General features: G+C 47.3%; 1 protein-coding gene across 2 annotated transcripts in view; it reads right to left on the bottom strand.

Annotated features, from left to right (window-relative positions):
* Positions 1–5331: 5331 nt before the first annotated feature.
* EPHX2 (epoxide hydrolase 2) overlaps positions 5332–24462 on the bottom strand; it is a 71174-nt gene continuing 52043 nt past the window's right edge. Inside the window, exons 12-18 of one of the 2 annotated variants that reach the window (XM_005210301.5) lie at positions 16258–16329; positions 14016–14049; positions 12736–12838; positions 11289–11358; positions 7647–7727; positions 5953–6011; positions 5332–5808 (exon numbers count right to left, since the gene is read on the bottom strand). In XM_005210301.5, coding sequence (XP_005210358.1) covers positions 5730–5808; positions 5953–6011; positions 7647–7727; positions 11289–11358; positions 12736–12838; positions 14016–14049; positions 16258–16329 — 498 coding nt within the window. In that variant the 3' untranslated portion in view covers positions 5332–5729. 2 annotated transcript variants of the gene reach the window in all.

Below are 24462 nucleotides of genomic sequence, written 5' to 3'. Positions count from 1 at the left end.
TTGTGCCCCCAAACTGCCTGGGGGCCTTCTTCTGTGCTCTGCTGAGACCCCCTGGAGCCTAGAGTCACCCATCAGGCTTGCTCTGTTCACTCCGAGCTGCAGCCCTTGCATGGAACTCGTCCTCCTCATCTCCCTTAAACCAGGAACATCACTCCTACAAATGGCCCTTATTGAAGGAAATAAAATGACATGAAAAGAAATAAGATCAGCAGAAATGGTGTCTATCAGTTAATTCAATCTGCGTCGCTGCCATCTCATGGTTGAGGTCGATGGTTTATTGCTTACTCCTTGTCTGAAGGACTCAGCTTGTTCTATACTTGCTGAGTCTTAACTTTTTCAAACATTTGCTGGCAAGGGAAATTAATGTTACTGTCCTGATGGCCACTGAAGCTCGTTTTTATCTTTTCCCCTCCTATGCTTATTAATCAGTGAAAATGAGTCCTTAATACACAATAAATCAAGGGCAGGAGGAGAAAGGGGCGACAGAAGATGATGGTTGGATGGCATCACCAACTCAATGGACACTAGTTTGAAAAAACTCTGAGAGATAGTGAAGGACAGGGAAGCCTGGTGTGCTGCAGTCCATGGGGTTGCAAAGAGTTGGACACGACTTAGTGACTGCACAACTTAACACTTTTCTTTGAAACACCGTGAACATCTGGAAGAGTGTTTAATGATTTCTGATTGGCAGATACTACTTCCTTGACCTGCTCAGCCAGCTCATTCTCTTTTAATAAATTTTATCTAAATGGCACCATCTACACAGCACTGAAAGTGAAAAGAGAAATGTTAGTTGCTCAGTCATATCTGACTCTTTGCGATCCCATGGACTGTAGCCCACCAGACTCCTCTGTCCATGGGATTCTCTGGGGAAGAATACTGGTGTGGGTAACCATTTCCTTCTCTAGGGGACCTTCCCAACCCAGGGATAGAACCTGAGTCTCCCGCATTGCAGTTGGAGTTTTTACTCTTCTGACAGCGGGCAAACGCCTATGCACCCAACATCTGAAATATGGAAATATGGATGGAAATTAGACAAAGTGTATTTAGCTAACATCGGGGAGAAACTTCCCAATTGCTAAGAAAGTATTTTATCATTTGTGGCCTGCTGTGTTCCTTTGAATAGCGAGTTAGGATGTTTTCCACGCAACTCTTGTTTCTTTTCTTTTTCTTTCTTCCTTTTTTTTTTTTTTTTTGGTGTGGATCATCTTTAAAGTCTTTATTGAATGTGTTGCAATATTGCTTCTGTTTTACATTTTGGTTTTTGGCCCCGAGGCATGTGGGATCTTAGTCCTGGATCAGGGATCAGACTACCAGCCCCTGCATTGGAAGACGAAATCTCAACCATTGGACCACCAGGGAAATCTCCAATTCTTGTTTCTAAAATCTTTGAGCTTCTGATCTATATATTTTCTTCTCTGACCTACATATTTTAACCATTGTTTGGTTTTAATTTGTGTTCATGTTAACATCAGTGTGAACAGTGGGCCTTAGAATCACTGCCAGGCCTAAAACCATGGCTTCATTATGCTCCAAGAGAGACAAAAATAGCTTTTTGTTGCATATTCTAAATAGACCCACTTTTAGAAGACATTTCTCCTGGAAACCTTGGACACTGCTAGTTGACAGTCACTGGGTGTGAGGACAGTGCCTGTGAGTGAGTGTGGCATTCCTGCCCCCAGTGGGATGTGGGTGTCATAGAGAATGTGGGGTCTGCCATGCTTCTTTTAAAAGGCTCACTAGGTGGCTCAGTGGTAAAGAACCCTCCTGCCAACGTAGGAGATGCAGGTTTGATCCCTCGATCGGGAAAGTCTCCTGGAGAAGGAAATGGCAACACACTATAGTATTCTTGCCTGGGAAATCCCATGGACAGAGGAGCTTGGCAGGCCACAATCCATGGGGTCCCAAAAGAGTTGGACATGAGTGGGCACTAGCTCCCTCCGCAGAGGTAAAGACACTTTGTTATTTATGCCTTCGTAGTCTGAAATAAGGGAGAAGGCAATGGCACCCCACTCCAGTACTGTTGCCCAGAAAATCCCATGGATGGAGGAACCTGGTAGGCTGCAGTCCATGGGGTCGCTAAGTCAGACACGACTGAGCGACTTCACTTTCACTTTCCACTTTCATGCATTGGAGAAGGAAATGGCAACCCACTCCAGTGTTCTTGCCTGGAGAATCCCATGGACGGAGTAGCCTGGTAGGCTTCAGTCCTTGGGGTCGCACAGAGTCGGACACGACTGAAGCGACTTAGCAGCAGCAGCAGTCCGAAATAAAAATAACATTTTAAAAAAATCAAAGCAGTTTGAACATACATCAAACAAGTTGTACTTAACATGGCCTCTGAAAAGTATTTTTGGGAATGACCTAAAAACTTTTTCCCGATGAAGCAATATTTTTTTAAATGACCTGCAGTCTTGTACGACTGGTGATATTTGTGTTGCAGTGCTATGGACTTGATTCATCTGGCCCTTATTTGCCAAAAGAGATTTCTGAACATTTTGAATAGTTTACGGAGATTTCTGCGTAGAATTCTGGAAACGCAAACCGGTTGAAGAGGTTTGCCTACTTGTGTTTTTTCTGATGAAAGATGTTTTAAGATTTTTCTTTCCAGTGACTGGGCTTCCCTGGTGTCTCAGACAGTGAAGCGTCTGCCTGCAAGGCTGGAGACCTGGGTTCGATCCCTGGTTTGGGAAGATCCCCTGGAGAAGGAAATGGCAACCTACTCCAGTATTCTTGCCTGGAAAATTCCATGGATGGAGGAGCCTGGTGGGCTATGGGGTGGCAAAGAGTCGGACACGACTGAGCGACTTCACTTTCACTTTCTTCTAGCAACTGCTCCCTGACAAATAAGCCTGGACACAGTGAAATAATGTTATCTGGATTTTGTAGTCATCCCCCTGGGGCACACATTTGCATTTGAAATGAGTCCTTTAATTCTCAGATCCAAAAGAGAGGAGCTGGTGGTGGAGTGGTTGGGAGTTTAAAGTCCTCAGAAACCTTGTCCTGGGATAAACTGGAAAGTTCAGTTCAGTGGCTCAGTCGTGTCAGACTCTCTGCGACCCCATGGACTGCAGCACCCCAGGTTGCCCTGTCCTTCACGAACTCCCAGAGCTTGCTCACGTTCATGTCTGTTGAGTTGGTGATGCCATCCAACCATTTCATCCTCTGTTGTCCCCTTCTCCTCCTGCCTTCAATCTTTTTCAGCATCAGCGTCTTTTCTAATGAGTCAGCTCTTCGTATCAGGTGGCCAAAGTACTGGAGCTTCAGCTACAGCATCAGTCCTTCCAATGAATATTAAGGATTGCTTTCCTTTAGGATGGACTGGTTGGATCTCCTTGCTGTCCAAGGGACTCTTAAGAGTCTTCTCCAACACCACAGTTCAAAAGCATCAATTCTTGAGGGCTCAGCTTTCTTTACAGTCCAACTCTCACATCCATACATGACTACTGGAAAAACCATAGCTTTGACTATATGGACCTTTGTCAGCAAAGTATTGCCTCTGTTTTTTAATATGCTCTCCAGGTTTGTCATGGCTTTTCTTCCAAGGAGCAAGTGTCTTTTAATTTCATGGCTGCAGTCACCATCTGCAGTGATTTTGGAGCCCAAGAAAATAAAGTCTGTCACTGTTTCCATTGTTTCCCCATCTATATGCCATAGAGTGATGGGACCAGATGCCATGATCTTAGTTTTCTGAATGCTGAGTTTTAAGCCAGACTTTCCACTCTCCTTTTTAACTTTCATCAAGAGGCTCTTTAGTTCCTGTTCACTTTCTGCCATAAGGGTGGTGTTATCTGCATACCTGAGGTTATTGATATTTCTCCCAGCAATCTTGATTCCAGCTTGTGTTTCATCCAACCCAGCATGATGTACTCTGCACATAAGTTAAACAAGCAAGGTGACAATATACAGCCTTGATGTACTCCTTTCCCAATTTTGAACGAGTCCATTGTTCCATGTCTGGTTCTAATCGTTGCTTCTTGACCTGCATACAGATTTCTCAGGAGGCAGGTAAGGTAGTAAGGTATTCCCATCTCTTTAAGAATTAAAAACGGAAAACTTACAGTTAATGCTTGGAACACTTTCTCTGTGCCAGGCACTGCTCCAGGGGTCCTGCATGTATTCAGTCATTTAATACAACTGTTGGGGTCACTATGAAGAAAGCAGGAGAGACTCCATCTTAAAGCCTGTCATACTTCTTAAAGAAAGGATGTGAACTGGGCCTGAATTCTGCTCAAGAATGAGGAAAGCATTGCTAACAAAAACCAGGTTTCCTTCCCTCCCTATAGATGGCAAATGGAGATTGTAGTTGAAGTCTGATTGCCCTTGGACCCGCTGGAGTAACAAACTGTACTCTGCTGTCTTGAGTGTCCTCCAAGATGTGTTTTGTGACTCCACATTCCACAACACAACCACTAAGAGTTTAGTGCTATTAATGTCCTTTTTTTTAACAGAGGAAGCTGAGGCAGAGGAAACCCTTTCTTGAGGTCACACTGTGATCGGTGGCCCAGCAGAGTTTGATCTGGGTAGTCTGACTCCAGATTTAGAAAAGAGAAGAGCTTTTGCTGGAAGGAGCTCTGCTTGAAGAACCAGATACCATGTGTCTGAATCTAGGCTCTGTCCCACAGTAGCCCAGTGACCTTGGGCAAGTTATCCGACCCTCAGTTTTCCTAATCTGCTAAATGGGAAGAATAAGAGATGGTCTGTATGGGGCTCCAGGCACACAGAAGTACTTAAAAATGAGCTTCTGGGACTTCCCTGGGGGTCCAGTGGCTAAGACTTCATGCTCCCAATGCAGGGGGCCTGGGTTTAACCCATGGTCAGGAAGCTAGATCCCATATGCTGCAACAAAGAGTTCATATGCTGCAACTAAAGATCCTGTGCGCCACAACTAAGATCAGCCATAGCCAAATAAATAAAAATAAATATTTTTTTTTAAAAGAAGCATGATAGCTGCTAACATTTCTAACCTATCCCTTGCTTTCTACATATACCTAGATACACATGCCATTTTTTTTCCTAGTTAATTTATATTCATCAGAATTCAGCCTGGTGACACCACCTTGTCCACAAGACTGCCCTGCAGGAAGAGCAGCGAGGGAGGTGAGCATAAGTTACTGAGGACACCGATGCCAGGGGAGCAGGGAGACAGGGTGAAAGGCTAAGTGTGGCTGGCTGGTGGCCCCTCTATCCGACAGCACAGATTATTTTTATAACATCAGAAAGTTCTACCCGACAGCGTTGTTCTAGGCCATGCAGAGTCTTGCAGACACAAGTGCAGAGGGAACTGGATTCACAGTTACCCTGCCTTCCTCCCAAGAATGAAAACAGCAGTATCATCATTGCCTTTGCTTTATTGAATAAAGGAGCTCTCATCTCTGCTGAAAAGCGTCGCAATTGCTGATTCTGCATAATCAAAATAGTGAATTGATCCGTTAAAGAGAAATCACCCCCTGATCATCTCATTCTGTCCTCCACAGAACACTAACCACCCTTAGAGACAAATTGATGCCTTTGTACCCAGAGAATTAATCACACGTGATTTTTCCCATATCTAAAATTAGGTCAGACTTGACTCATTTCATTGAAAGAAAAGCATTCTTGGCTGCAAACCCCTTCTGAATGATGCTGCTGGTTTTGAAAGACACATGTAAAGCTTCATGTGGGTACCAGAGCAGTTCCCCAGCAGATGAAGAGGTCAGAATGCCTGCTGGCAGCTGACACATCACACCCTAAAGCTTTGAGACCACCGGCAGGTCCCGGGCGTCAGTCTCCAGCCACTCAATGAGGATCCGATTCAACTCAGTGGGCCTGGAAAGGGAACAGAAGGCAATTCCCATTTGTCTCCACCCACTCACCTGGCTCGCGGGAAGGTAGGGGTGACGAAGCGAGCAGCTCATTGGAGGTGAACAGGGAGCCCTGCTGTCCCCCACCCAGGGACCCCCATCTCCTTACTTCTCCATCTGTGTCCAGTGTCCACAATCCTTAATGTGTCCCCTTTTCAGGTGGGGAATCTGGAAGAAAATCCCACCCAGAAAAGTAAATGGCAGAAGGCAAGTTTTCTGCTCTCCACAGGCCACCCTGCTGAAAACCCCACATTATTTACAAAAGGAATGACCACTGCTCAAGTTCCTACTATGTATTAGGTGCTCTAAACACACTGCACCATTTAACCTTGACCATGATCCTCTGGGTAACTTGAAGGCTCAGAAAAGAAGCTAGGTGACTGGCCCAAAGCCACACAGAAAGTGGCTGAGCTAAGACTCAAATTCAGGCTGACCCATACTCATCACAACAGACTGCCTCCCTTCAGAACCATTAGGACTTGGTCCATTCGCTACCTGGAAAAGGCCAAGTCAAGCTTGGTTGACTCTTGCCCTGCAGCCATGATCTTGTCCCCTCCCCAGGCTGCCTCCCTCCTCCCTGGTGGTCTCCGTGCAGGGCTGTTCCGCCTCTCTTTGGCACCTGAACCCCCAAAGTAGGTCACAGCCCTTTCTTGACTGGTTCCACAGTCCACAAAGGGCGTCCTTTGCAGCAGCCCTTGAAACACAGTCTCTCTGTCGCACGAGATGATGCTAACAAAGCCACGGCCAAGTGCAGGCGAATGCTCTCAGTATCCAGCCCCAATACTTGAGCAGTCATGGTGACCCCACTCAAGACCTCCCAGTTCCCACCAACCTCCAAGCTTTTGTCAGAGAACACTTCCAAATCACAGCTTTGACTCTTGAGAGTCTCTTGGACAGCAAAGAGATCAAACCAGTCAATCCCCAGAAATCAACCCTGAATATTCATTGAAAGGACTGGTGCTTAAGCTGAAGCTCCAATACCTTGGCCACCTGATGTGAAAAACTAGATGCTGGGAAAGATTGGAAAAGACCCTGATGCTGGGAAAGATTGAAGGCAGGAGAAGGGGATGACAGAGGATGAGATGGTTGGATGGCATCACTGACTCAATGGACATAAGTTTGAACAAACTCCTGGAGGTGGTGATAGGTAAGCCTGACATGTGGCAATCCATGAGGTCACAAAGAGTCGGACGCCACTTAGCGACTGAACAACAACAACAATTCCACTTCAGTGGGCTCCATGCGCTTAGGTCCATGCAGCTCAGCAGCTCCTAGCAGGCTCAGGGAGACCCTGATGCCTATCGGGTTCCTACCATGCTCTGAGCTCTTTCATCTACCCTCACCTCTCAACACCCCATCTCGTCTCCCATTCTCTCTCTGCCAGGCAAGCCTTAAGAGTTCCTCAAGCCCAGAAGTGGTGGTCAGCATTTCTGTGAAGCCCCTGCTCCCAGCTGTGCCCCTATCCTCCCAAGCCTCTTGGGTACCGCATTAACGGCTGGCCATGAGCTCCTGCATGGCGGGCTCCGTACCTTCTTCATCTTTACCTCCCTGGTACCTAGCACTGTCCCAATGCGTCTCAGTGCACTGTAAAAGCCCATGAGATGAAAGAGTGAGTGATGAGAGACTGCAGCAGGGTGGTGGAAAGGAGGTCTTAATTGCTACTCCCCAAAGGTGACTATCTCACTGTGGAGGAAGGACTTATTAAGCAAGTGGTTTCCCTGAACATCCCACTCTGCATCCTCTGGGACACCTGAGACCTCTGCCAGGAAGCCCCGATGACCCCTAGCAGGACTGTTCCCTTACCCAGTCCTCCATATGCTTGGACATCTCAGGAGTGAGCACCAAGTCCTTCTCCGCGGTGACCATCAGGGCTGGAATCAGGATCTGGGGAGAAATTAACAGGAAGTAGAAGCGATTTTCACGCTTGGGCTCCCCCATCACCTGGGAAAGGAAATGTTATTTTCACGCCCTGTAGCTTCCTCCACTTGTTTAGTCGCCAAGTCGTGTCTGATTATTTTGTGACCCCATGGACTGTAGCCAGCCAGGCTCCTCTGTCCATGGGATTCTCCAGGCAAAAAAACTGGAGTGGGTTGTCATGCCCTCCTCCCAGGGATCTTCCTGACCCAGGGATAGAACCTGAGTCTCCTGCATTGGCAGGCGGGTTCTTTACTACCGAGCCTCTCTTAACTCCCCCCAAAAGACCCCTCAGAGCACTACTGTGGTCTGGCTTTGTTTTCACCACATGCTTTGTGCGAAGGAGGCACCACTATTATTGAAGATCTACAATGACTGTGTAAGAGATTAGAAAATGTATTAATATATCTCGGCCTCTGCCCCTGGTGCCTGACACAGAGCTCCTGAAGCCCTTGTAAATTCCTAAGTAGTAAGCATTCTCAGAGCATCTTTTGTTCTAATGAGGTGACTCTGGGTGGGTTCCTGGGTGGGAGCTCATCACCAGAAAGACAAAGCCAGGATTAGAAGCTTGGGATTTTCAGCCACTTCCCCCTTCCCCACAATGTCTGGAAGGGGAGGGAGGAAGGAAGGGCTGGAAGTGAAGTTAATAATTGATCGTGCCTACATGAGGAAGTCTCCATGAACATCCACCCAACTCCAGGAGCATGGAGTTCAGAGACCTTCTAGGCTGGTGAAATCCACACTGAAAGGGTAATATGCCACAACTCCAGGGAGACAGAGGCTCCTGTGCTCGGGACCCTCCCAGATCTTGCCCTGTGCCTCCCTTCATCTGGCTGTTCATCTGTGTCCTTTATTAAATTCTTTTATAAACTGGTTAGGGTTAGGGTTCTCCAGGGGATCTTCCCAACCCAGGGATCAAACCTGGGCCTCCTGCATTGCAGGCAGATTCTTTCCCGACTGAGCCACCAGGAAAGCCCGAATAACACTTTATAAACAGGTAAACAAAAGTGCTTCCCTGAGTTCTGTGAGCCACTGTAACAAGTTAATAGATCCGGGGGGTGGGGTTCTGAGACCCTCCAATTTATAGCCAATCAGTTGGAAGCACAGGTGACGACTTCAATGTGGGGCTGGCATCTGAAGTCGAGGGGTCAGTCTTGTCAGACTGAGCCCTTAACCTGTGAGCTCTGATACCCTCTCCAGGTAGATAGTGTCAGAATAAGTTAAATTGTAGGTCACCTAGCTCGTGTGGCAGAGAACTGCTTGGTGTGGGGAAAAACCTCCACACATTTGGTGGTAGTAAGTGTCAGAAAGAAAGTGTTTTGGGGACTTCCCAGGCAGTCCAGTGGATAAAACTCTCTGCTTCCGATACAGAGGGCTTGGGTTCGATCCCTGATTGGGGAACTAGACCCCACATGTCGCACCTAAGACCTGGTCCAGTCAAATAAATAAATAAATAATTTTGTTTGTTTTGAAAAAGAAGACAGTGTTTTGTGTGAAAGTAAAAGAGACACAGAGAAGGAAAAGACTGTGTTTTTCTCAATTGGATGGATTTGGGCATGTAGTGACCACTCAGGTTCCGTGTATGTGTGTGTAATACATGCATGTGGTCTGCTCCAGGGACTGATATTTCTGGAACCAATCAAATGGCACCAGGAAGGAGGAAGATGCCCTCGGATAGGTGGAGATCAATATTTCTTTTCTTTGAATTGAACGGATGCTTTAGAAGGGCAGCCAACATGGTGACCAGCATGACATTCGAGGCAGCAAAATGACTTCACTTTTGTCCTCTGATAAATGGGGCACTGCCAGATCGAGAGAGCCCCTCTTTATTCTTGTTCTCACGCCACCATTACAACTTCCAGACAGTGTTCATTGTCTCTGGTTAAGGAATTTGCACTATTTTTTTTTTACCTACAATGCAGAGCTGTGTGCTTCTCACTGCTCCCCCTCCTCTGAGGAGTGAAGACCCAGGGGTGGCTTTGTGGCTGAAATGAATCCTGAGGCTGCTGTGGGGGGATGTGGAGGGACGCCCTCCACAGTGTTCCAAGGGAAAATGTGAAGGCATAGTAGAGGTGTAGAAGGAGGTGGGAGAGAAGAGCTGGAAGGAAACCTCAGAAGAAGGGGTCCCCAACCTCAGATCCCTGGGCTTCACCTCCCTAAAGACCTCATCTTCATCCCTCACGCTATGAGAGAATCTACCGATCACACTGGGGTTTTGTCCATCACAGAGTAGAGTGATGATTGGCTCAAGAGCATTAATTAAGCCACTACTATGTATCAAGCATTGTTCTAGCTCAGCATTTCATATGCATCAACCCACTGTATCCTTACACAGATCCTGAGGAAGGCACCACTCTTGCCATTTCCATCTTAAGCAGCCACAGAGAACAGAGTGGGTAAGTGCCTTGCCCAAGGTCACACAGGGATTACAAGGCAGTTTCTGCCCATCCTGTTCTTTTTTCTTTTTTTAAATTTTATTTATTTGGCTGTCAGGTCTTAGTTGCAGTACATGGGATCTTTAGTTACATGTGCTCAGTCGAGTCTGACTTTCTGCAGCCCCATGAACAGCAAACTGGTAAGCTCCTCTGTTCATGGGATTCTCCAGGCAAGCATGGCAGGTTGCCATGCTCCTCCAGGGGATCTTCCAGACCCAGGGATAGAACCCAGGTCTCCTGCATTGCAGGCAGATTCTTTACCATCTGAGAAACCAGGGAAGCCCAGATATTTAGTTGTGACATGTGAACTTGTAGCTGCAGCATGTGGGATCTAGTTCCCTAGCCAGGGATCAAACCTGGGTGCCTGCATTTGGGAGCATGGAGTCAGCCGCTGGAACACCAGGCAAATCCCTGCCCCACCTGCTCTTTACTATGTTTCATGTTCTCCTGACTGAATACCTGATCCCGAGAGGTTTGGACCGCCCTTGTTTTATTCATCTGGTGCCCCAAAGTCTAGTACAGTTCCTGGCACATGGAGGATGTTCATTTTCACCTGAATCAAGGAGATGGCTGGGGTTACCGAATGAGCGGGGGAAGGTGAAAATGCAATTTCCCTTAGATTTTTAATGCTCTGAGTGTAAACCTGGGACCCCATTACTCCGTTTGCTGACCTGGAGATTGGAAACCTGTCTTCTGCTTGACAAATGAGGAAACTGAGACTCAGGCTGACTTGGTCAAGGTGACACACCCAGGGCTTAAAGCCCTATCTCTCTTGTCTCTCAGAAAGCACATGATGCTCCTTCTGTGAGCTGGGGGCTTCAACCTTGTGATCTCTGGGGGTTGCCCTGGACCACCTGCACCCTGAGCCGGGACACCACTGGGAGACCTGGGTGAAGTCACCTGGCAGACCCCTGTCCCCCTGCCCCACCCTCTGCCATTCCAAGAGAAGCAGCCACACAGAGGTCCCAAGAAGAAACTCTGCAGTGGAGGTGCTTCCCAGAGCAGCTGGCAGTCTGTCCACCCCTAACTCTGACCAGCTAAGTGGTGTCCATGGATGCCCCGAGGGTGACTTGGGAGAGAACAGGGTGGGACTCACCTTCCTCCCTGAGCCTTTGAAGCCCCACTCCCAGTTCTTGTCCATGTTTCGGTACCAGTTTAGAGGCCCCCTGGGAGGGGCAGATTGGGAAATAACAAAAGGAAAGCTTTTAGTAGATGTTTGTGTTACAGACCCCACCAGCAACCAGCTTGGCGTAGAGCCAGTCTTCCCAGGAAGAGCCAAGATTCTGGCAGGGGGTCGAGAACACAGCCTAGGAGTCACGCCCTGGTGCCCTATATGCCTGCCAGGCTTTGTGGAGCACAGCCTGGTGCAGGCATGGCCCTGGACTGGGAGCTGGCACTCTCTGAAACCAGCATTAGGGGACACAGAGAAGCCAGCCCCACAGGACTCTCCGCTTCCTCCCAGGGCTGTCTCAGAAGAGGGTGGGGAACTTGGTTTAGTGGCCTCACCAGCCAGAGCCACTCCCCCTACCCCAGGAAACCCACAGAAAAGGGATACGAGGAGATGCTTCCTCCTAATGGGACACCAGTGAGTGTTGCTGAGGCGTCTCCACTGGACTAGCAGGGTGGCCCCAGGGCTGTGCCTGGAACATTCTCCCAGTCCTCAGGCACAGTAGCGGTTGGTGCTGTTGGGCCCTTGAGACTTCTCCAGTGTAAACGAGGCCTGGAAAGACCCTAGACAAGCCACGTGTCCTTTCAGCATGCACGTTTCAGTTGTCTCCATGGACGGTAGCCAGGCTCCTCTGTCCACGGGATTCTCCCAGCAAGAAGACTGGAGTAGGTTGCCATGCCCTCCTCCAGGGTATTTTCCTGACCCAGGGATCAAACCCATGTCTCCTGAGTCTCCTGCATTGCAGGCAGATTCCTTACCACTAAGCCACCAGGGAAGCCCCAAGTGTGTGTGGGTGGTGTGCTCAATTGTGTCCGGCTCTTTGAGACCCCATGGACCATAGGCTGCCAGGCTCCTCTGTCCAGAGGATTTTCTGGGCAAGAGTCCTGGAGTGGGCTTCTAATACTTCGGGGCTTCTAAGTTTCCCTCCTGTGAGAGGAGGGGCTGGAGCAGATAGCCTTCTACGCTCCTTTCTATAGCACATCTATGCCCCAGTCTGAGGCTCCTAAATTGCTACCCACTTCAGAAATATGTATGCAGTTTTGAGTTTACGTGGGTTTTTGTGTTCTTTTGAAGTAAGAACTCAGAACTGTCTTCTGATCCTCACTGAGATCACGACTGAAAAAAAGCTAAAAACGTGTGCTCTGAAGGGACTCCTAAGCATAAGGGAGAACAAACTAAACTCTCCAAACTAGAGCAGACTGAGCGTCGTCAGTAAAGAGCCTCCTGACACTGGAAGCATTCAAGCAGAGGCTAGCCAGACATTCAAGAGGGCTGATGAGCTGGAGGATCTCCGGGCTTCGCCCTGCACCGTGTGAGTAGAAGAAGCTGTCTGCCCACCTTCTCTCTCCTGCGTTCGGGGTGCTGTCCTCTTTACCTGAAACCAGACTTCTTGAACTCCTGCACATAGAACTGGATGTCCTCCTCAGTGACCATCTTGCTGAGGGTGGGCTCCTCTGGGGTGTTCACAAGGAGTCCTCCTGCAAAAAGCCACTTGTTTCTTCACCATCCCCTTTCCATTGTTCTTCACCGCCAGCCCCTCCCCGGGGTCAGATGTCTGAGTTACAACACTTTGGTGTCTCTTGAGACCCTCCACCACCTCTCCTTGTCTTATTAGGGTGCTCTTTGCCTCCTTAAGAGACTATATGGCAGAAGTCAGCACAATATTGTAAAGCAATCATCCTCCAGTTAAAAATAAATAAATTTTAAAAAACAGACTGGGACTCCCTGAGGGCAAAGACGCTTTCCCATGGGTTTGGATACCTGCTCCTGCTTTTACACCAAGTGTACACTTTAAATGTTTGAGGAATGAAGGAATGAATCAGTGACCATGTGAATGAGTAAAGGGGTGAAGGGAGGGAAGGGAGAGGTGTTCCTGACCAGTGACAGGAGTTTAACCCCAGCCTGGCCACTTTGGACAAACTCTGGCACTCTTGTAAGACTCATTTTTCTCATCTGTAGAACAGAGATAATAGTGAGAGTTTTCAGGGATGTCATGAGGATGATAAACAATATATCTAAAAAGGGCTAGCCCAGTGTCTGATGCACAGAGTAGGTGCTCAAACAAGTGGTAGCCATCATCATCATTAATACAAAATACAAGGGAATCATGGCAAAGTCACAGGCTTGGAGTCAAGCAAGGTTCTCTGGAAACAGTGCTGGATCCAGAAGCTGAGGGGATGAGCACTTGGTCTGCTTCTGGCTCTGGCTCCTTGCTTATTTCCAAACTGGGAGAGAGAACAGGGGCTGTTGGAACAGAGCTTGATGGAGGGGAGGCCAGGGAATTGTGACAGAAGTGACCTGGCTGGGGTGTGGCCTGATTTCCTCCTTACCTGGACCAGGTGACCATACAGAGGTCAGGTTCTATCTTGGGTCTCTGTCCTAATCAGTAGAGGATGCTTTGACAAGCTCTGAGAGTTCTCCAAGCTCTTGGCTCTAAAACTCTGTGGGTAAACGGAAGCTGGGGCCTCATGGTCACCCTGGGTCAGGGTAAATGTGATTCACCAGCAGAGGTTCTATGTTAAGCATGTCAGAGTTCAGGCTGGCAGGTGACTGCTTCTGCCCGCAGCCGGCAGATGGAGAAACAATCATTAAACGTTCATCTGGTTCCTGCCATGGCCCCTCCTGTTTCCCTTCCCTCCTGAGAATGTCTCTTACCCATTTCACAGGTTCTGCTCACTGTGATGAAAGTCTGGAGGGAGAAAAGTTAGAAACAACGTCATGGGTCAAGCAAAGGAAATACGTATGAACAGGGCATCTAAAAGCCCTGTGAGTGCCAGCAGACCACACAAATATTCTAAATGCCCAGGATTGCTAGGCGGGTCCTGAGTGGTCAGAGTAGAGACAGCTCCCAGCAAGCTCCAGGTTACAGCTGCTCCTGGGTGCTTGCAGGTCTTGGTAACGTAAAAACCTGGGTGTACCAACCAATAGGAACAAGAGATTAGGCCTTAGGTCTATGGCAGATGGGAAGTTAAAAATGAGATTGTCCCCACCATCCACAGAGTTAATCTGGGGTCATCAGTTAAAGGGTGGACTAGGAAAAACCTGGAGAAGGAAATGGCAACCCACTCCAGTATTCTTGCCTAGAGAATCCCGTGGTCAGAGGAGCCTGGGGTCCCACAGAGTTGGATACAACTGAAGTGACTTAGCAGCAGCAGCAGGAAAAACCCACCCATCATGATAGAGAGAAATCAAGGGAGCTGTCTATTCAGTTTGATACTAAGAAGATGCTAAAAACACTTCCCTAGGAATTCACAGCTACAAGTCTGCCTTTGCATGTATTTGAGTTTGAATCCACACTGTGAGATCTGGAAAGCCCCAGTAAGTGATGTAAAACACTACAGTAGCGAAAGGGAGCCTGGGCTGGTAAATTCTACCAGGAGGCCTGGCAGGAGCAATAAATGCTGGACCACCCAGGAAGGGCATTTCCTCCATGTCATCTGAAGCAGGTTGGAGCAGATTAAGTGCTACTGAAGATGAGCTCGCAAACCAAAATTATGGAACTCTCTCCACTACCCCCACATACACAATAAGGCCCCACTGCAAGAGACAGAAAGCAAAGCAGACAGTAAACAAGACTCTTCAAGAATACTAATAGAACCTGAACAGAGAGAGAAGAAAAAATGAGTATGCTTAAGATGATTAATGTGGCTTCCCTGGTGGCTCAGATAGTAAAGAATTTGCCTGTAGTGCAGGAGACCCAGATTCAATACCCAGGTGGGGAAGATCCCCTGGAGAAGGCAATGGCAACCCTCTCCAGTATTCTTGCCTGGAGAATTCCATGGACAGACCATGGGGTCACGTGGAGTCAGACTAAGATAGAAGAAGGAACAGAACAACAAGACTAGAACCAAGACTCTATGGACAGAGATCTGAATGCTTTGAAAAATAATCAAATACAACTTTCAAAAATTAAAAAAAAAAAAAAAACTGTTCACTGAAATTAAAACCTCAAAGATGGGTTAAACTGTGGATCAGACATGACTAAAAGACAAATAATACACAGAAGGTAGACTTGAGACCGATTTCTTACAATCAGTGATAGAAGTTTCTAGAAGAAAATAATTGTCAACCTAGAATGCTCTGATAAACTGTTCCTCGGGCCTAAGAGCAAAATAAAGATATTTTCTAGGCCAAAATATGATGAGTTTATTCCTAACAAACTTATTGAAAAAACTACAAAAGAAGGTACTTCAGGAAGAAAGAAACTGAACTGAATATCAAAGAGTGAGGTGCCAGAAGTACTCAGCAAAGAAACTGGCAAAAATCGGGACATCTGAGCAGGCACTGACCAGGCAAAGCAACAGTGACTCCTAACACATAAGACGGGACAGTGGGATTACCACGATAAAGCAGTCTGGGCTCTTGCGTTGCTCCAGAAAAGAGTTAGAAGCATCAACTCATTCTGTACCTTCATAAGCAATCATGCATATGAAAATGATAATGGTAATAATTTCTTAACTGTCACCATTATGATCAGTTCAGTTCAGTTACTCAGTCGTGTCCGACTCTTTGAGACCCTGTGGACTGTAGCACACTAGGCTTCCCTGTCTGACCAACCCTGTTTGACCAGCTCCTAGAGCTTGCTCAAACTCATGTCCATCAAGTCGGTGATGCCATCCAACCATCTCATCTATATATACATATGTTTCAAAGCCTTCCTGGTGTGTTTCAGTCAGGACCAGACCTTTCCCCATTATAATGAAGGGACCAGTGGGAGTGAGGACCCCAATCACCCTGACCACAGAAGTCAAAGAAAAGAAGGCCAGTTGCTAACTGCCAGACCCTGACACCCCCATCCTCCCATCCCCGCATCCTCCCGCGGGAGGCATCTGGGGACCTGCACCCCTGCAGCTCCCACTTTCTGCTGAAAACCCACCCCACGCCCCGCATTCCTCACCTCATCATTTGATCTGAAGAAGCTTTTGAAAGTCCGACTCAGGTTCTTTTCCAGTTCAGCCTCAGCCACTCCCTAAAACAATCAAGAAAGCAAAATGAAAGATGCGGCAGAGATCTCGGAAACCTATCTGACCCAAAGCAAGAAGCCCATGACCTCTGTCCCATTCAGCCCAAGATTCGTCAGAAGTGCATGATTTTGAATTTTCATATTGAAAACATTTTTTTTTAAAGCTTCAAATAAAATATGAGATTCTGACAGAGGTCCCCTCCACCCCACCCTGAACCTGGGAGATAGGTTTATGGCTATCACTTTTTTTCTCTTATTCTAAATTTTTACAACGAGAATGTAGTTCTTATAATAATCACTTTATTATTATAGACTGGGGCAGGAATGAAGTGTTGGGGGCTGAAGGGTGGTGAGGGGAAGAGGAGGGTTTGGAGGAGGCCTAGAAGCCAAGGGCGGTTCCATCCACGGGTCTCGAATTGCCATGGTAACGTCAAAACCAACTCCTTTGATTTGGACCCAGGTTGTCTCCCCAAGAACAGGACAGTAAGGTGTCTTTGGCTAAGGAGCTGGGATGCATATCATTTGTGCTCCCAGTTCTTCCCGCCACATGGGAGGTCAAGTTGTACCTTGGACTCTTTCATCCATATCTGATTCTTTGGTCATTTCCAGGCCAAATCAAACCCTGTACCAAACCCTGCCTTCTCCTTGAAGCCCCACATCCCTCATCACAATAAAACAGCTCTGCTCTTCCTGGATCCTACAGGGTCTTTCATGTGCTCTCCGTGGTCCACCCTGAGAAAGCAGGAAAACATCCACTCCGGGGGGCATCTGTGACTGGTCCTGGATGGACCAGAAACTGGATGTGGTGAAAGGTTTATTCGTCTCCTGCTAGTAACATTCCCAGAGAGTGTTGCCGAAAGGAGGGTGTGGGGTCTGGCTGCTTGCTGCTCAAAAGCCAATAAACAGGCCAGATTGGTGGAAAGGAAAGTTTGCTTCATTTCAGATGTTGACAACTGGAGAGGGAGGGTGGCAGATGTCTGTCCAAAGGCTGACTCCCCCACCCCCACTGGCAACCAGTGGGCAAGAGCTTTTATAGACAGAAGGTGGGGGAACTATATGCAGAAACAGCACAGTCAGCTCTGACAGTCACCTTTCAAATTGGTCATCGGTGGTCCAACCAGCATCATCTTGATTGTTTTAGGTACAGTCAGTTCCAGGGTCCATTTGTTTCCATTTCTTTGAGCTCAGTTCTTGGAATTGTGGCAGCTTATGTCATGGCTATAGTTTGGTCATCATGTAGTTAACATCTTCAACCTGGGATTTCAGTATCTACAAGACAACTTAACAGGAGATGACTCAGAATATTATCTATAGCCCTTGAGAAAGAACTAAAGGTCCTCAACTATGCTTAATGAGTACATTACTGTTATTTGGTTTCTTTTGACTCTTTTCCTTTGTTTTAACTGTTTCTTACTTGTCTGATTAAACTTATTCTCTGACTACAGTTTTCCACAGACAAAAGGCTGGCAGATGATATGGGTGGGCTTGGGGCAAGGACCCTAATAGGGTCCTGCTCTGTTTTAAGAGGAGGGTCCTGTAAGCCAAGCTGGCAAAGGGTGCTGGTGGCCCTCAGACCCTGCACACTTAAAGAGGTCCTGCTACCCTGCACTTGTTTATTCTGTAGGTTGCATATCATGAGAGCTCTGGATTTACAAGAGAGCGGCACTACAGGCAAGGAAACATTTATCATCAAGCAGCGCTGCGTCAGCAGTTTGAGGTTTTCTGATGAAAGCAATGTTGGCATGTTAATCACAATCCTTTGACAAGCATAGGATTCCATCACGATGGAGAATCAATCGTGGCCTTCAGTGATGTGATGAATGTTGGGGCCAGAAATAGCCATGGAAGGCAGTGCATTTTATGTGCTCAATAAAGGCCCCGCATGTTACCACAGGTCATCATTCTTCTTCTTCTTCTTTTTTCTTTTTATTGGTTTCTTTGCTCTCTTATTTATTTATTTTATTTTTGACTGTGCTGGGTCTTCATTGCTGCTCAGGCTTTTCTCTAGTTGCGACAAGCCCCCAGAGGCTACTCTCCTGTGGCAGTGTATAGGCTTCTCATCGTGGTGGCTTCTCTTGTGTGGAGCACAGGCTCTAGGGCGCCCAAGCTTCCACGCTTGCAGCATGTGGGTTCAGCAGTTGCGGCTCCCAGGCTCTAAAGTGCTGGGTCAGTAGTTGTGGCCCATGCGCTTAGCTGCTCTGCAGCATGTGGGATCTTCCTGGATCAGGGTCGAACCTGTGTCTCCTGCATTGGCAAGTGGATTCTTTACCACTGAGCCAGTAGGGAAGCCCCATCATTCTTATTTATTGTGAACAGCCCCCATCTGGGAAACAGCTTGGTGTTCATGAGCTTGGGATATGTCTCAGCATGTGGAGGAATCTCCACGGGGTCAGAGGTCTGGACAGGCTGCAGAGCTCAAACAGTCCGTAAAAGAGCAAATGAATATCAAAAGGGTCAACCAGAAAATCAAAGAGAACACAAAGGTAAATAAGTCTGTCCACCCACATGAAAGCATATCAGATCAACAGGGGTGATGAGGACAAAGGTGAGGGCCAGAAGGGGAGATAAGAGCATTTGTACTCTGGTGGTGTGGTCTGTTGATATTCTCGGGCTCTCTGTAATTTACAAAAGGTGTTACTCTATTTTTAAGTCCCACAGACCAATGACAAGCCTCCTGTTAGTCCACTGTATGGGGCTCCTCCCTTTGTGCTCCTGATCAGAAGAATTAAAGGATGAACTTTGGAATCTAACAAACAAGGTTTCAAGCCCCACTGCAAGTGCTAATCACTTAGTTGGGTCCAACTGTTTGCAACCCCATGGACTGTAGCCCTCCAGGCTCCTCTGTCTGTGCAGTTCTCCAGGCAAGAACACTGGAGTGGGTTGCCATTCCCCTCTCCAGTGGATCTTCCCAATCCAGGGATAGAATTTGGGTCTCCTGTATTGCAGGCAGATTCTTATCTGTCTGAGCCACCAGGGCAGCCCCACTACTTCTCCTTATTAACTGGGCAACTTAATCTTCCAGAGCCTCAGTTTCCTCATCTGTAAAATGGGAGTTTTATAAGGATAACAGGAGATAATGCCTGTTTCTGATCATGCCTGGAAGAGTATACGTAGGAGAGATGCCAATAAATGGTGATTATTATTGTTGTTATTATTACCTCCATAGTTAAAAGTGACTTGGATTTTCTTTTGTTCCATTTTCAAGGGCTTTTCCCTTTCTTTGTCTTTTAGCCACCACCATTTTGGACTCCTTTTTCCTATTCTAACTACCTAACAGTTAAAAGTTATTTGATTGCATAAGAATTGTCTTTGGTGGGAATGTCTTCTAAATGACCACATGGATTGTGGCTTTTATTTTTTTGCCCTCTACTGTAAGCTCCTATTCACCAAAGAAAGTGAAAGAAAATGCAGATTTTATGGCAGGAAGTGAAGAAGAACTAAAGAGCTTCTTGATAAAAGTGAAAGAGGAGAGTGAAAAAGTTGGCTTAAAACTCAACATTCAGAAAACTAAGATCATGGCATCCGACCCCATCACTTCATGGCAAATCGATGGGGAAACAGTGGAAACAGTGGCTGATTTTATTTTTCTGGGCTCCAAAATCACTGCAGATGGTGATTGCAGCTATGAAATTAAAAGACGCTTACTCCTTGGAAGAAAAGTTATGACCAACCTGGACAGCATATTGAAAAGCAGAGACATTACTTTGCCAACAAAGGTCTGTCTAGTCAAGGCTATGGTTTTTCCAGTGGTCATGTATGGATGTGAGAGTTGGACTATAAAGAGAGCTGAGTGCCGAAGAATGGATGCTTTTGAACTGTGGTGTTGGAGAAGACTCGTGAGAGTCCCTTGGACTGCAAGGAGATCCACCCAGTCCATCCTAAAGGAGGTCAGTCCTGGGTGTTCATTGGAAGGACTGATGTTGAAGCTGAAACTCCAATACTTTGGCCACCTGATGCGAAGAGCTGACTCATTTGAAAGACTCTGATGCTGGGAAAGATTGAGAGCAGGAGAAGGGGATGACAGAGGATGAGATGGTTGGATGGCATCACCGACTCGATGGACATGGGTTTGGGTGGACTCCTGGAGTTGGCGATGGACAGGGAGGCCTGGCGTGCTGCAGTTGATGGGGTCGCAAAGAGTCGGACACGACTGAGCGACTGAACTGAACTGAACTGATGGCAGGACAAGAATAATTTAGACATAAAATTTTTTTCTGTGACTTTCAGCCTCCTCTCCCCCAACACTGTGCACTGTGTATCTGCATTAGACATGGAACAAACCCCCATCAGCAGAAATACCTGCTCAACCATAAAGAACAACATTCTTCTCACATCAACAAGACAACTCCTTAAAAGAAAACCTTGACCTTGTAAGGGGCCACGATGAACCATGATGACTCACTAGATTGTGTAAACTGTTGATAAGACATCATTTAATATACAGCCCTCTGTCTCAAAAAGTGTAACTGTGTCTAGACCTCTAATCAGTAGGACAGTTCTCAGAATTTTCTGAGAGACTGTTTCTGGATTACAGTCCTCACTTTGACTCGAATAAGATTTTGCATTTCTGGGACTTCCATGGTGGACAAACCCAGACAATGTACTGAAAACCAGAGGCATTACTTTGCCAACAAAGGTCTGTATAGTTTTTCTACTAGTCAAGTACAGATGTGAGAGTTGGACCATAAAGTAGGCTGAGCGCCAAAGAATTGATGCTTTCGAACTGTGGTGATGGAAAAGACTCTTGAGAGTCCCTCGGACAGCGAGGAGATCAAACCAGTCAATCCTAAAGGAAATCAACCCTGAATATTCACTGGAAGGATTGACACTGAAGCTCCAATACTTTGGTCACCTGATGGGAAGAGATGACTCACTGGAAAAGACCCTGATGCTGGGAAAGATTCAGGACAGGAGGAGAAGGGAGCAATAGAGAACGAGATGGTTGGATGGCATCACTGGCATCACTGACTCAATGGACATGAGTTTGAGCAAACTTCGGGAGATAGTGAAGGACAGTGGAGCCTGGAGTGTTGCAGTCCATGGGGTCACAAAGAGTCGTACATGACTGAGAGAGGGAACAACAATATGCTTAAGTACACTTAAAAGCATAGTTTTAAAACATCTGGGAAATACTCATCAAGCTATTCATAGTAGCTAGTTCTACAGAAGTGAAGCGGGATCTGACTTTTTATTTTAGACAACTCGGTACTTTTTTTTCAGATAGCAAGCATGAAATACCTAAAGAATAAATGATGTAACAAACCACAAGCAGTCTCTGTAGCTCAAGGAATTACTGTGTTCTAGAGATTAAGACGGAGAAGGCGATAGCACCCCACTGCAGTACTCTTGCCTGGAAAATCCCATGGACGGAGGAGCCTGGTAGGCTGCAGTCCATGGGGTCGAGAAGAGTTGGACACGACTGAGCGACTTCACTTTCCCTTTTCACTTGCATGCATTGGAGAAGGAAATGGCAACCCACTCCAGTGTTCTTGCCTGGAGAATCCCAGGGATGGGGGAGCCTGGGGGGCTGCCGTCTATGGGGTCACAGAGTCGGACATGACTGAAGCGACTTAGCAGCAGCAGCAGCATCAGGGATTAAGAAAGATTCTAAACATCAAGGGTAATGTGGATGTAGATAGTAATGTGGATGTGGATGTCAAGGTTCCTTCCTTCTATCTCAAAACCATCTCTCTTAATTACCTATTATTTTCCCCCACATTTTATCTCTATTCCCTAGTTTCTCAGCTGGTTAAACACCTGAAAGTGTGTTTGGTGCTTGAAATTTGCCCATAGCTATGGTTTTACACACACACACATGGACACCCCTGGGCACCATGAAATCTTCTCCAAAGAAATAAAATATAAATACATTGCTAAGGAGAAATAAAGAGGAAGCAGTGTTGGGGTTGGGAGAGGGCAGGGTTAACAGGACACACTGGACGTGCTGAGATGTCCCCAGGGTCAGAATCTTAAGATTAAAAACAAATGGAACAGGTCGTACTGAAGTCACCTAGATTCTATTTGTCTTTGCTGTCCTGAGCTGCCACTGCCTTCTCCTCCTCCTCCTTTTCCTCCTACAAAAAGGTGAAGGTTATAATCCCTTCCCTGAGAAGAAAAACACAGCTTTTGATTTGAGTTTCCACCAGACTTGGCGAGTTCCCAGGACAGAACAGTACATGTTGGCTAACAGTTCAAAGAGCTGGATCTCAACGTGGCGTTTGTCTAAGCTACATTTCGAGGTGCTCCGAAGAACTTGAGGTGGGAGGGCTGGGGACAGGAGTCTGGACACCTGAGAGCTCACAGACGCCACCTGCAGGCTGGAGAGAGGTGGCAGCTGTGGTAGGGAGATAGGAGGGTGGTGGTGGTGGTGCAGGGTAGGTAAAGGGTGGGAAAGAGGGGCTCCCAGTGCCTGCATGCATGCTGAGTCACTCAGTCGTGTCCAACTCTTTGCAACCCTATGATGGTAGCCCGCCAGGCTCCTCTGTCCATGGGATTCTCCAGGCAAGAATACTGGAGTGCGTTGCCTTGCCCTCCTCCAGGGGATCTTCCTGACCCAGGGTTCAAACCTGAGTCTCTTACATCTCCTGCACTGGCAGGCAGGTTCTTTACCTCTAGTGCCACATGGGAAGCCCAGGGCTCCCAGTGCCCACCCCTGAATCAAAGACTTGCTTTATGCTGTGTTTTATTTATTGGCCTGAATTCAGCTTATCTTTAAAGCTATCACCTGGATGAAAACTATCCAACCAGACCCACCTTTTTCAAATAAGAAAACTGAGTGTAGAGACAGAAGCATACAGGGCTTGTCCATTTCCTCACTGAGCAGGGAGTATACAGGCTGGAGGGACTCATCAGCCACCATGGTTTCTCCTTAAGACCCAGCTTGGGGCCCATCCTACCAGGCCCAGATACCGAATTCACTCAGTCTGGTCTTCTAGTAGTCAGATCACTAATTTGAATATAGAACACTTCCCTGCCAAGAAGCTTTGTCCTTAAGAACAAAGCCAGCCCCAAACAGTGACCACAGAACAATAAAGGTACTGATTTTTTCCACAATGACTGTAATAACCTTTGAAACAAAAATCATTGCTCTACAATGGCTGCTATTAGTAAGCATCGTTCCCCCTCCCCTGAGGTCACTCTGACCTTGAGCTTATCCTGGGTTGCCCCTCCCCTCCCTGCTTGGATGCACAGGATGCACAGATAAAGTCCAAATTCCCTCTGAGTGTGGCTGAAGAGGAGGTGTGAGGGCTTTGAAGACAAACAAGGCAAGGTCAGCATCCTGACCCAGTCGAGGATCTGGTCTCTGGCCACTGAGAAAGACTCCTCGAGCCAGCTCAGCTGAAGAGATGGGAGAGAAGGCCACGTGATGATGCAAACAGAACTACCTGGCCCAATAGGCACCCAAACAGCAGGAGTTGCAACCCAAGCGTCCATCAAGGGAAGAATGCATGAGCCAAATACACAATGGGATACTGCATGCGTGTGCGCATGTTCAGTTGTGTCTCCCTCTGGAACCCCACGGACTGTAGTCTGCCAGGCTCCTCTGTCCACGGAATTTCCCAGGCAAGGATACTGGAGTGGGTTGCCATTTCTAACTCCAGGGGATCTGCCTGATCCAGGAGACGTGGGTTAGATCCTTGGGTCAGGAAGATCCCCTGGAGAAGGGAATGGCAACCCACTCCAGTTTCCTTGCCTGGGAAATCTGATGGACAGAGGAGCCTGACAGGCTATAGTCCATAGGGTTGCAAACAGTCGGATACAACTTAGTGACTGAGCGCACACACGCACACGCGCGCACACAAACACACACACATGAGTAGCAGACAGGCAAAGGCTGGATGATAGATGTGGTGAGATGCTGTCATGATCTTTATCAATAGACTCGATCCATCCTTCTCTCTTTGGAGTGTTAGGGAGCATTTTTATCCTTTCTGGAATTACCCAGACATAGCTGGGCATCAGAGTGCAGAGCCCACAAACGGAGAAGGATCAGATGAGGGCAGCTTCAGGGGGGCAGGCCGGCTGGACGATGTTGCTTTCAGGGAATCCAGGGACAGGTGGAAAGCAGCCACATGGATCACACAGCACCCAAACCCTGGGAGGCAACTCTGAAAGGCATCCTAGGCTTTGAGGCACACA

The sequence above is a fragment of the Bos taurus genome, chromosome 8 (assembly GCF_002263795.3).
Source record: "Bos taurus isolate L1 Dominette 01449 registration number 42190680 breed Hereford chromosome 8, ARS-UCD2.0, whole genome shotgun sequence".
Classification (NCBI taxonomy): domain Eukaryota; kingdom Metazoa; phylum Chordata; class Mammalia; order Artiodactyla; family Bovidae; genus Bos; species Bos taurus.
Note: the sequence above shows the minus strand (reverse complement) of the source record. Positions and strands in the feature narration are given on the sequence as shown.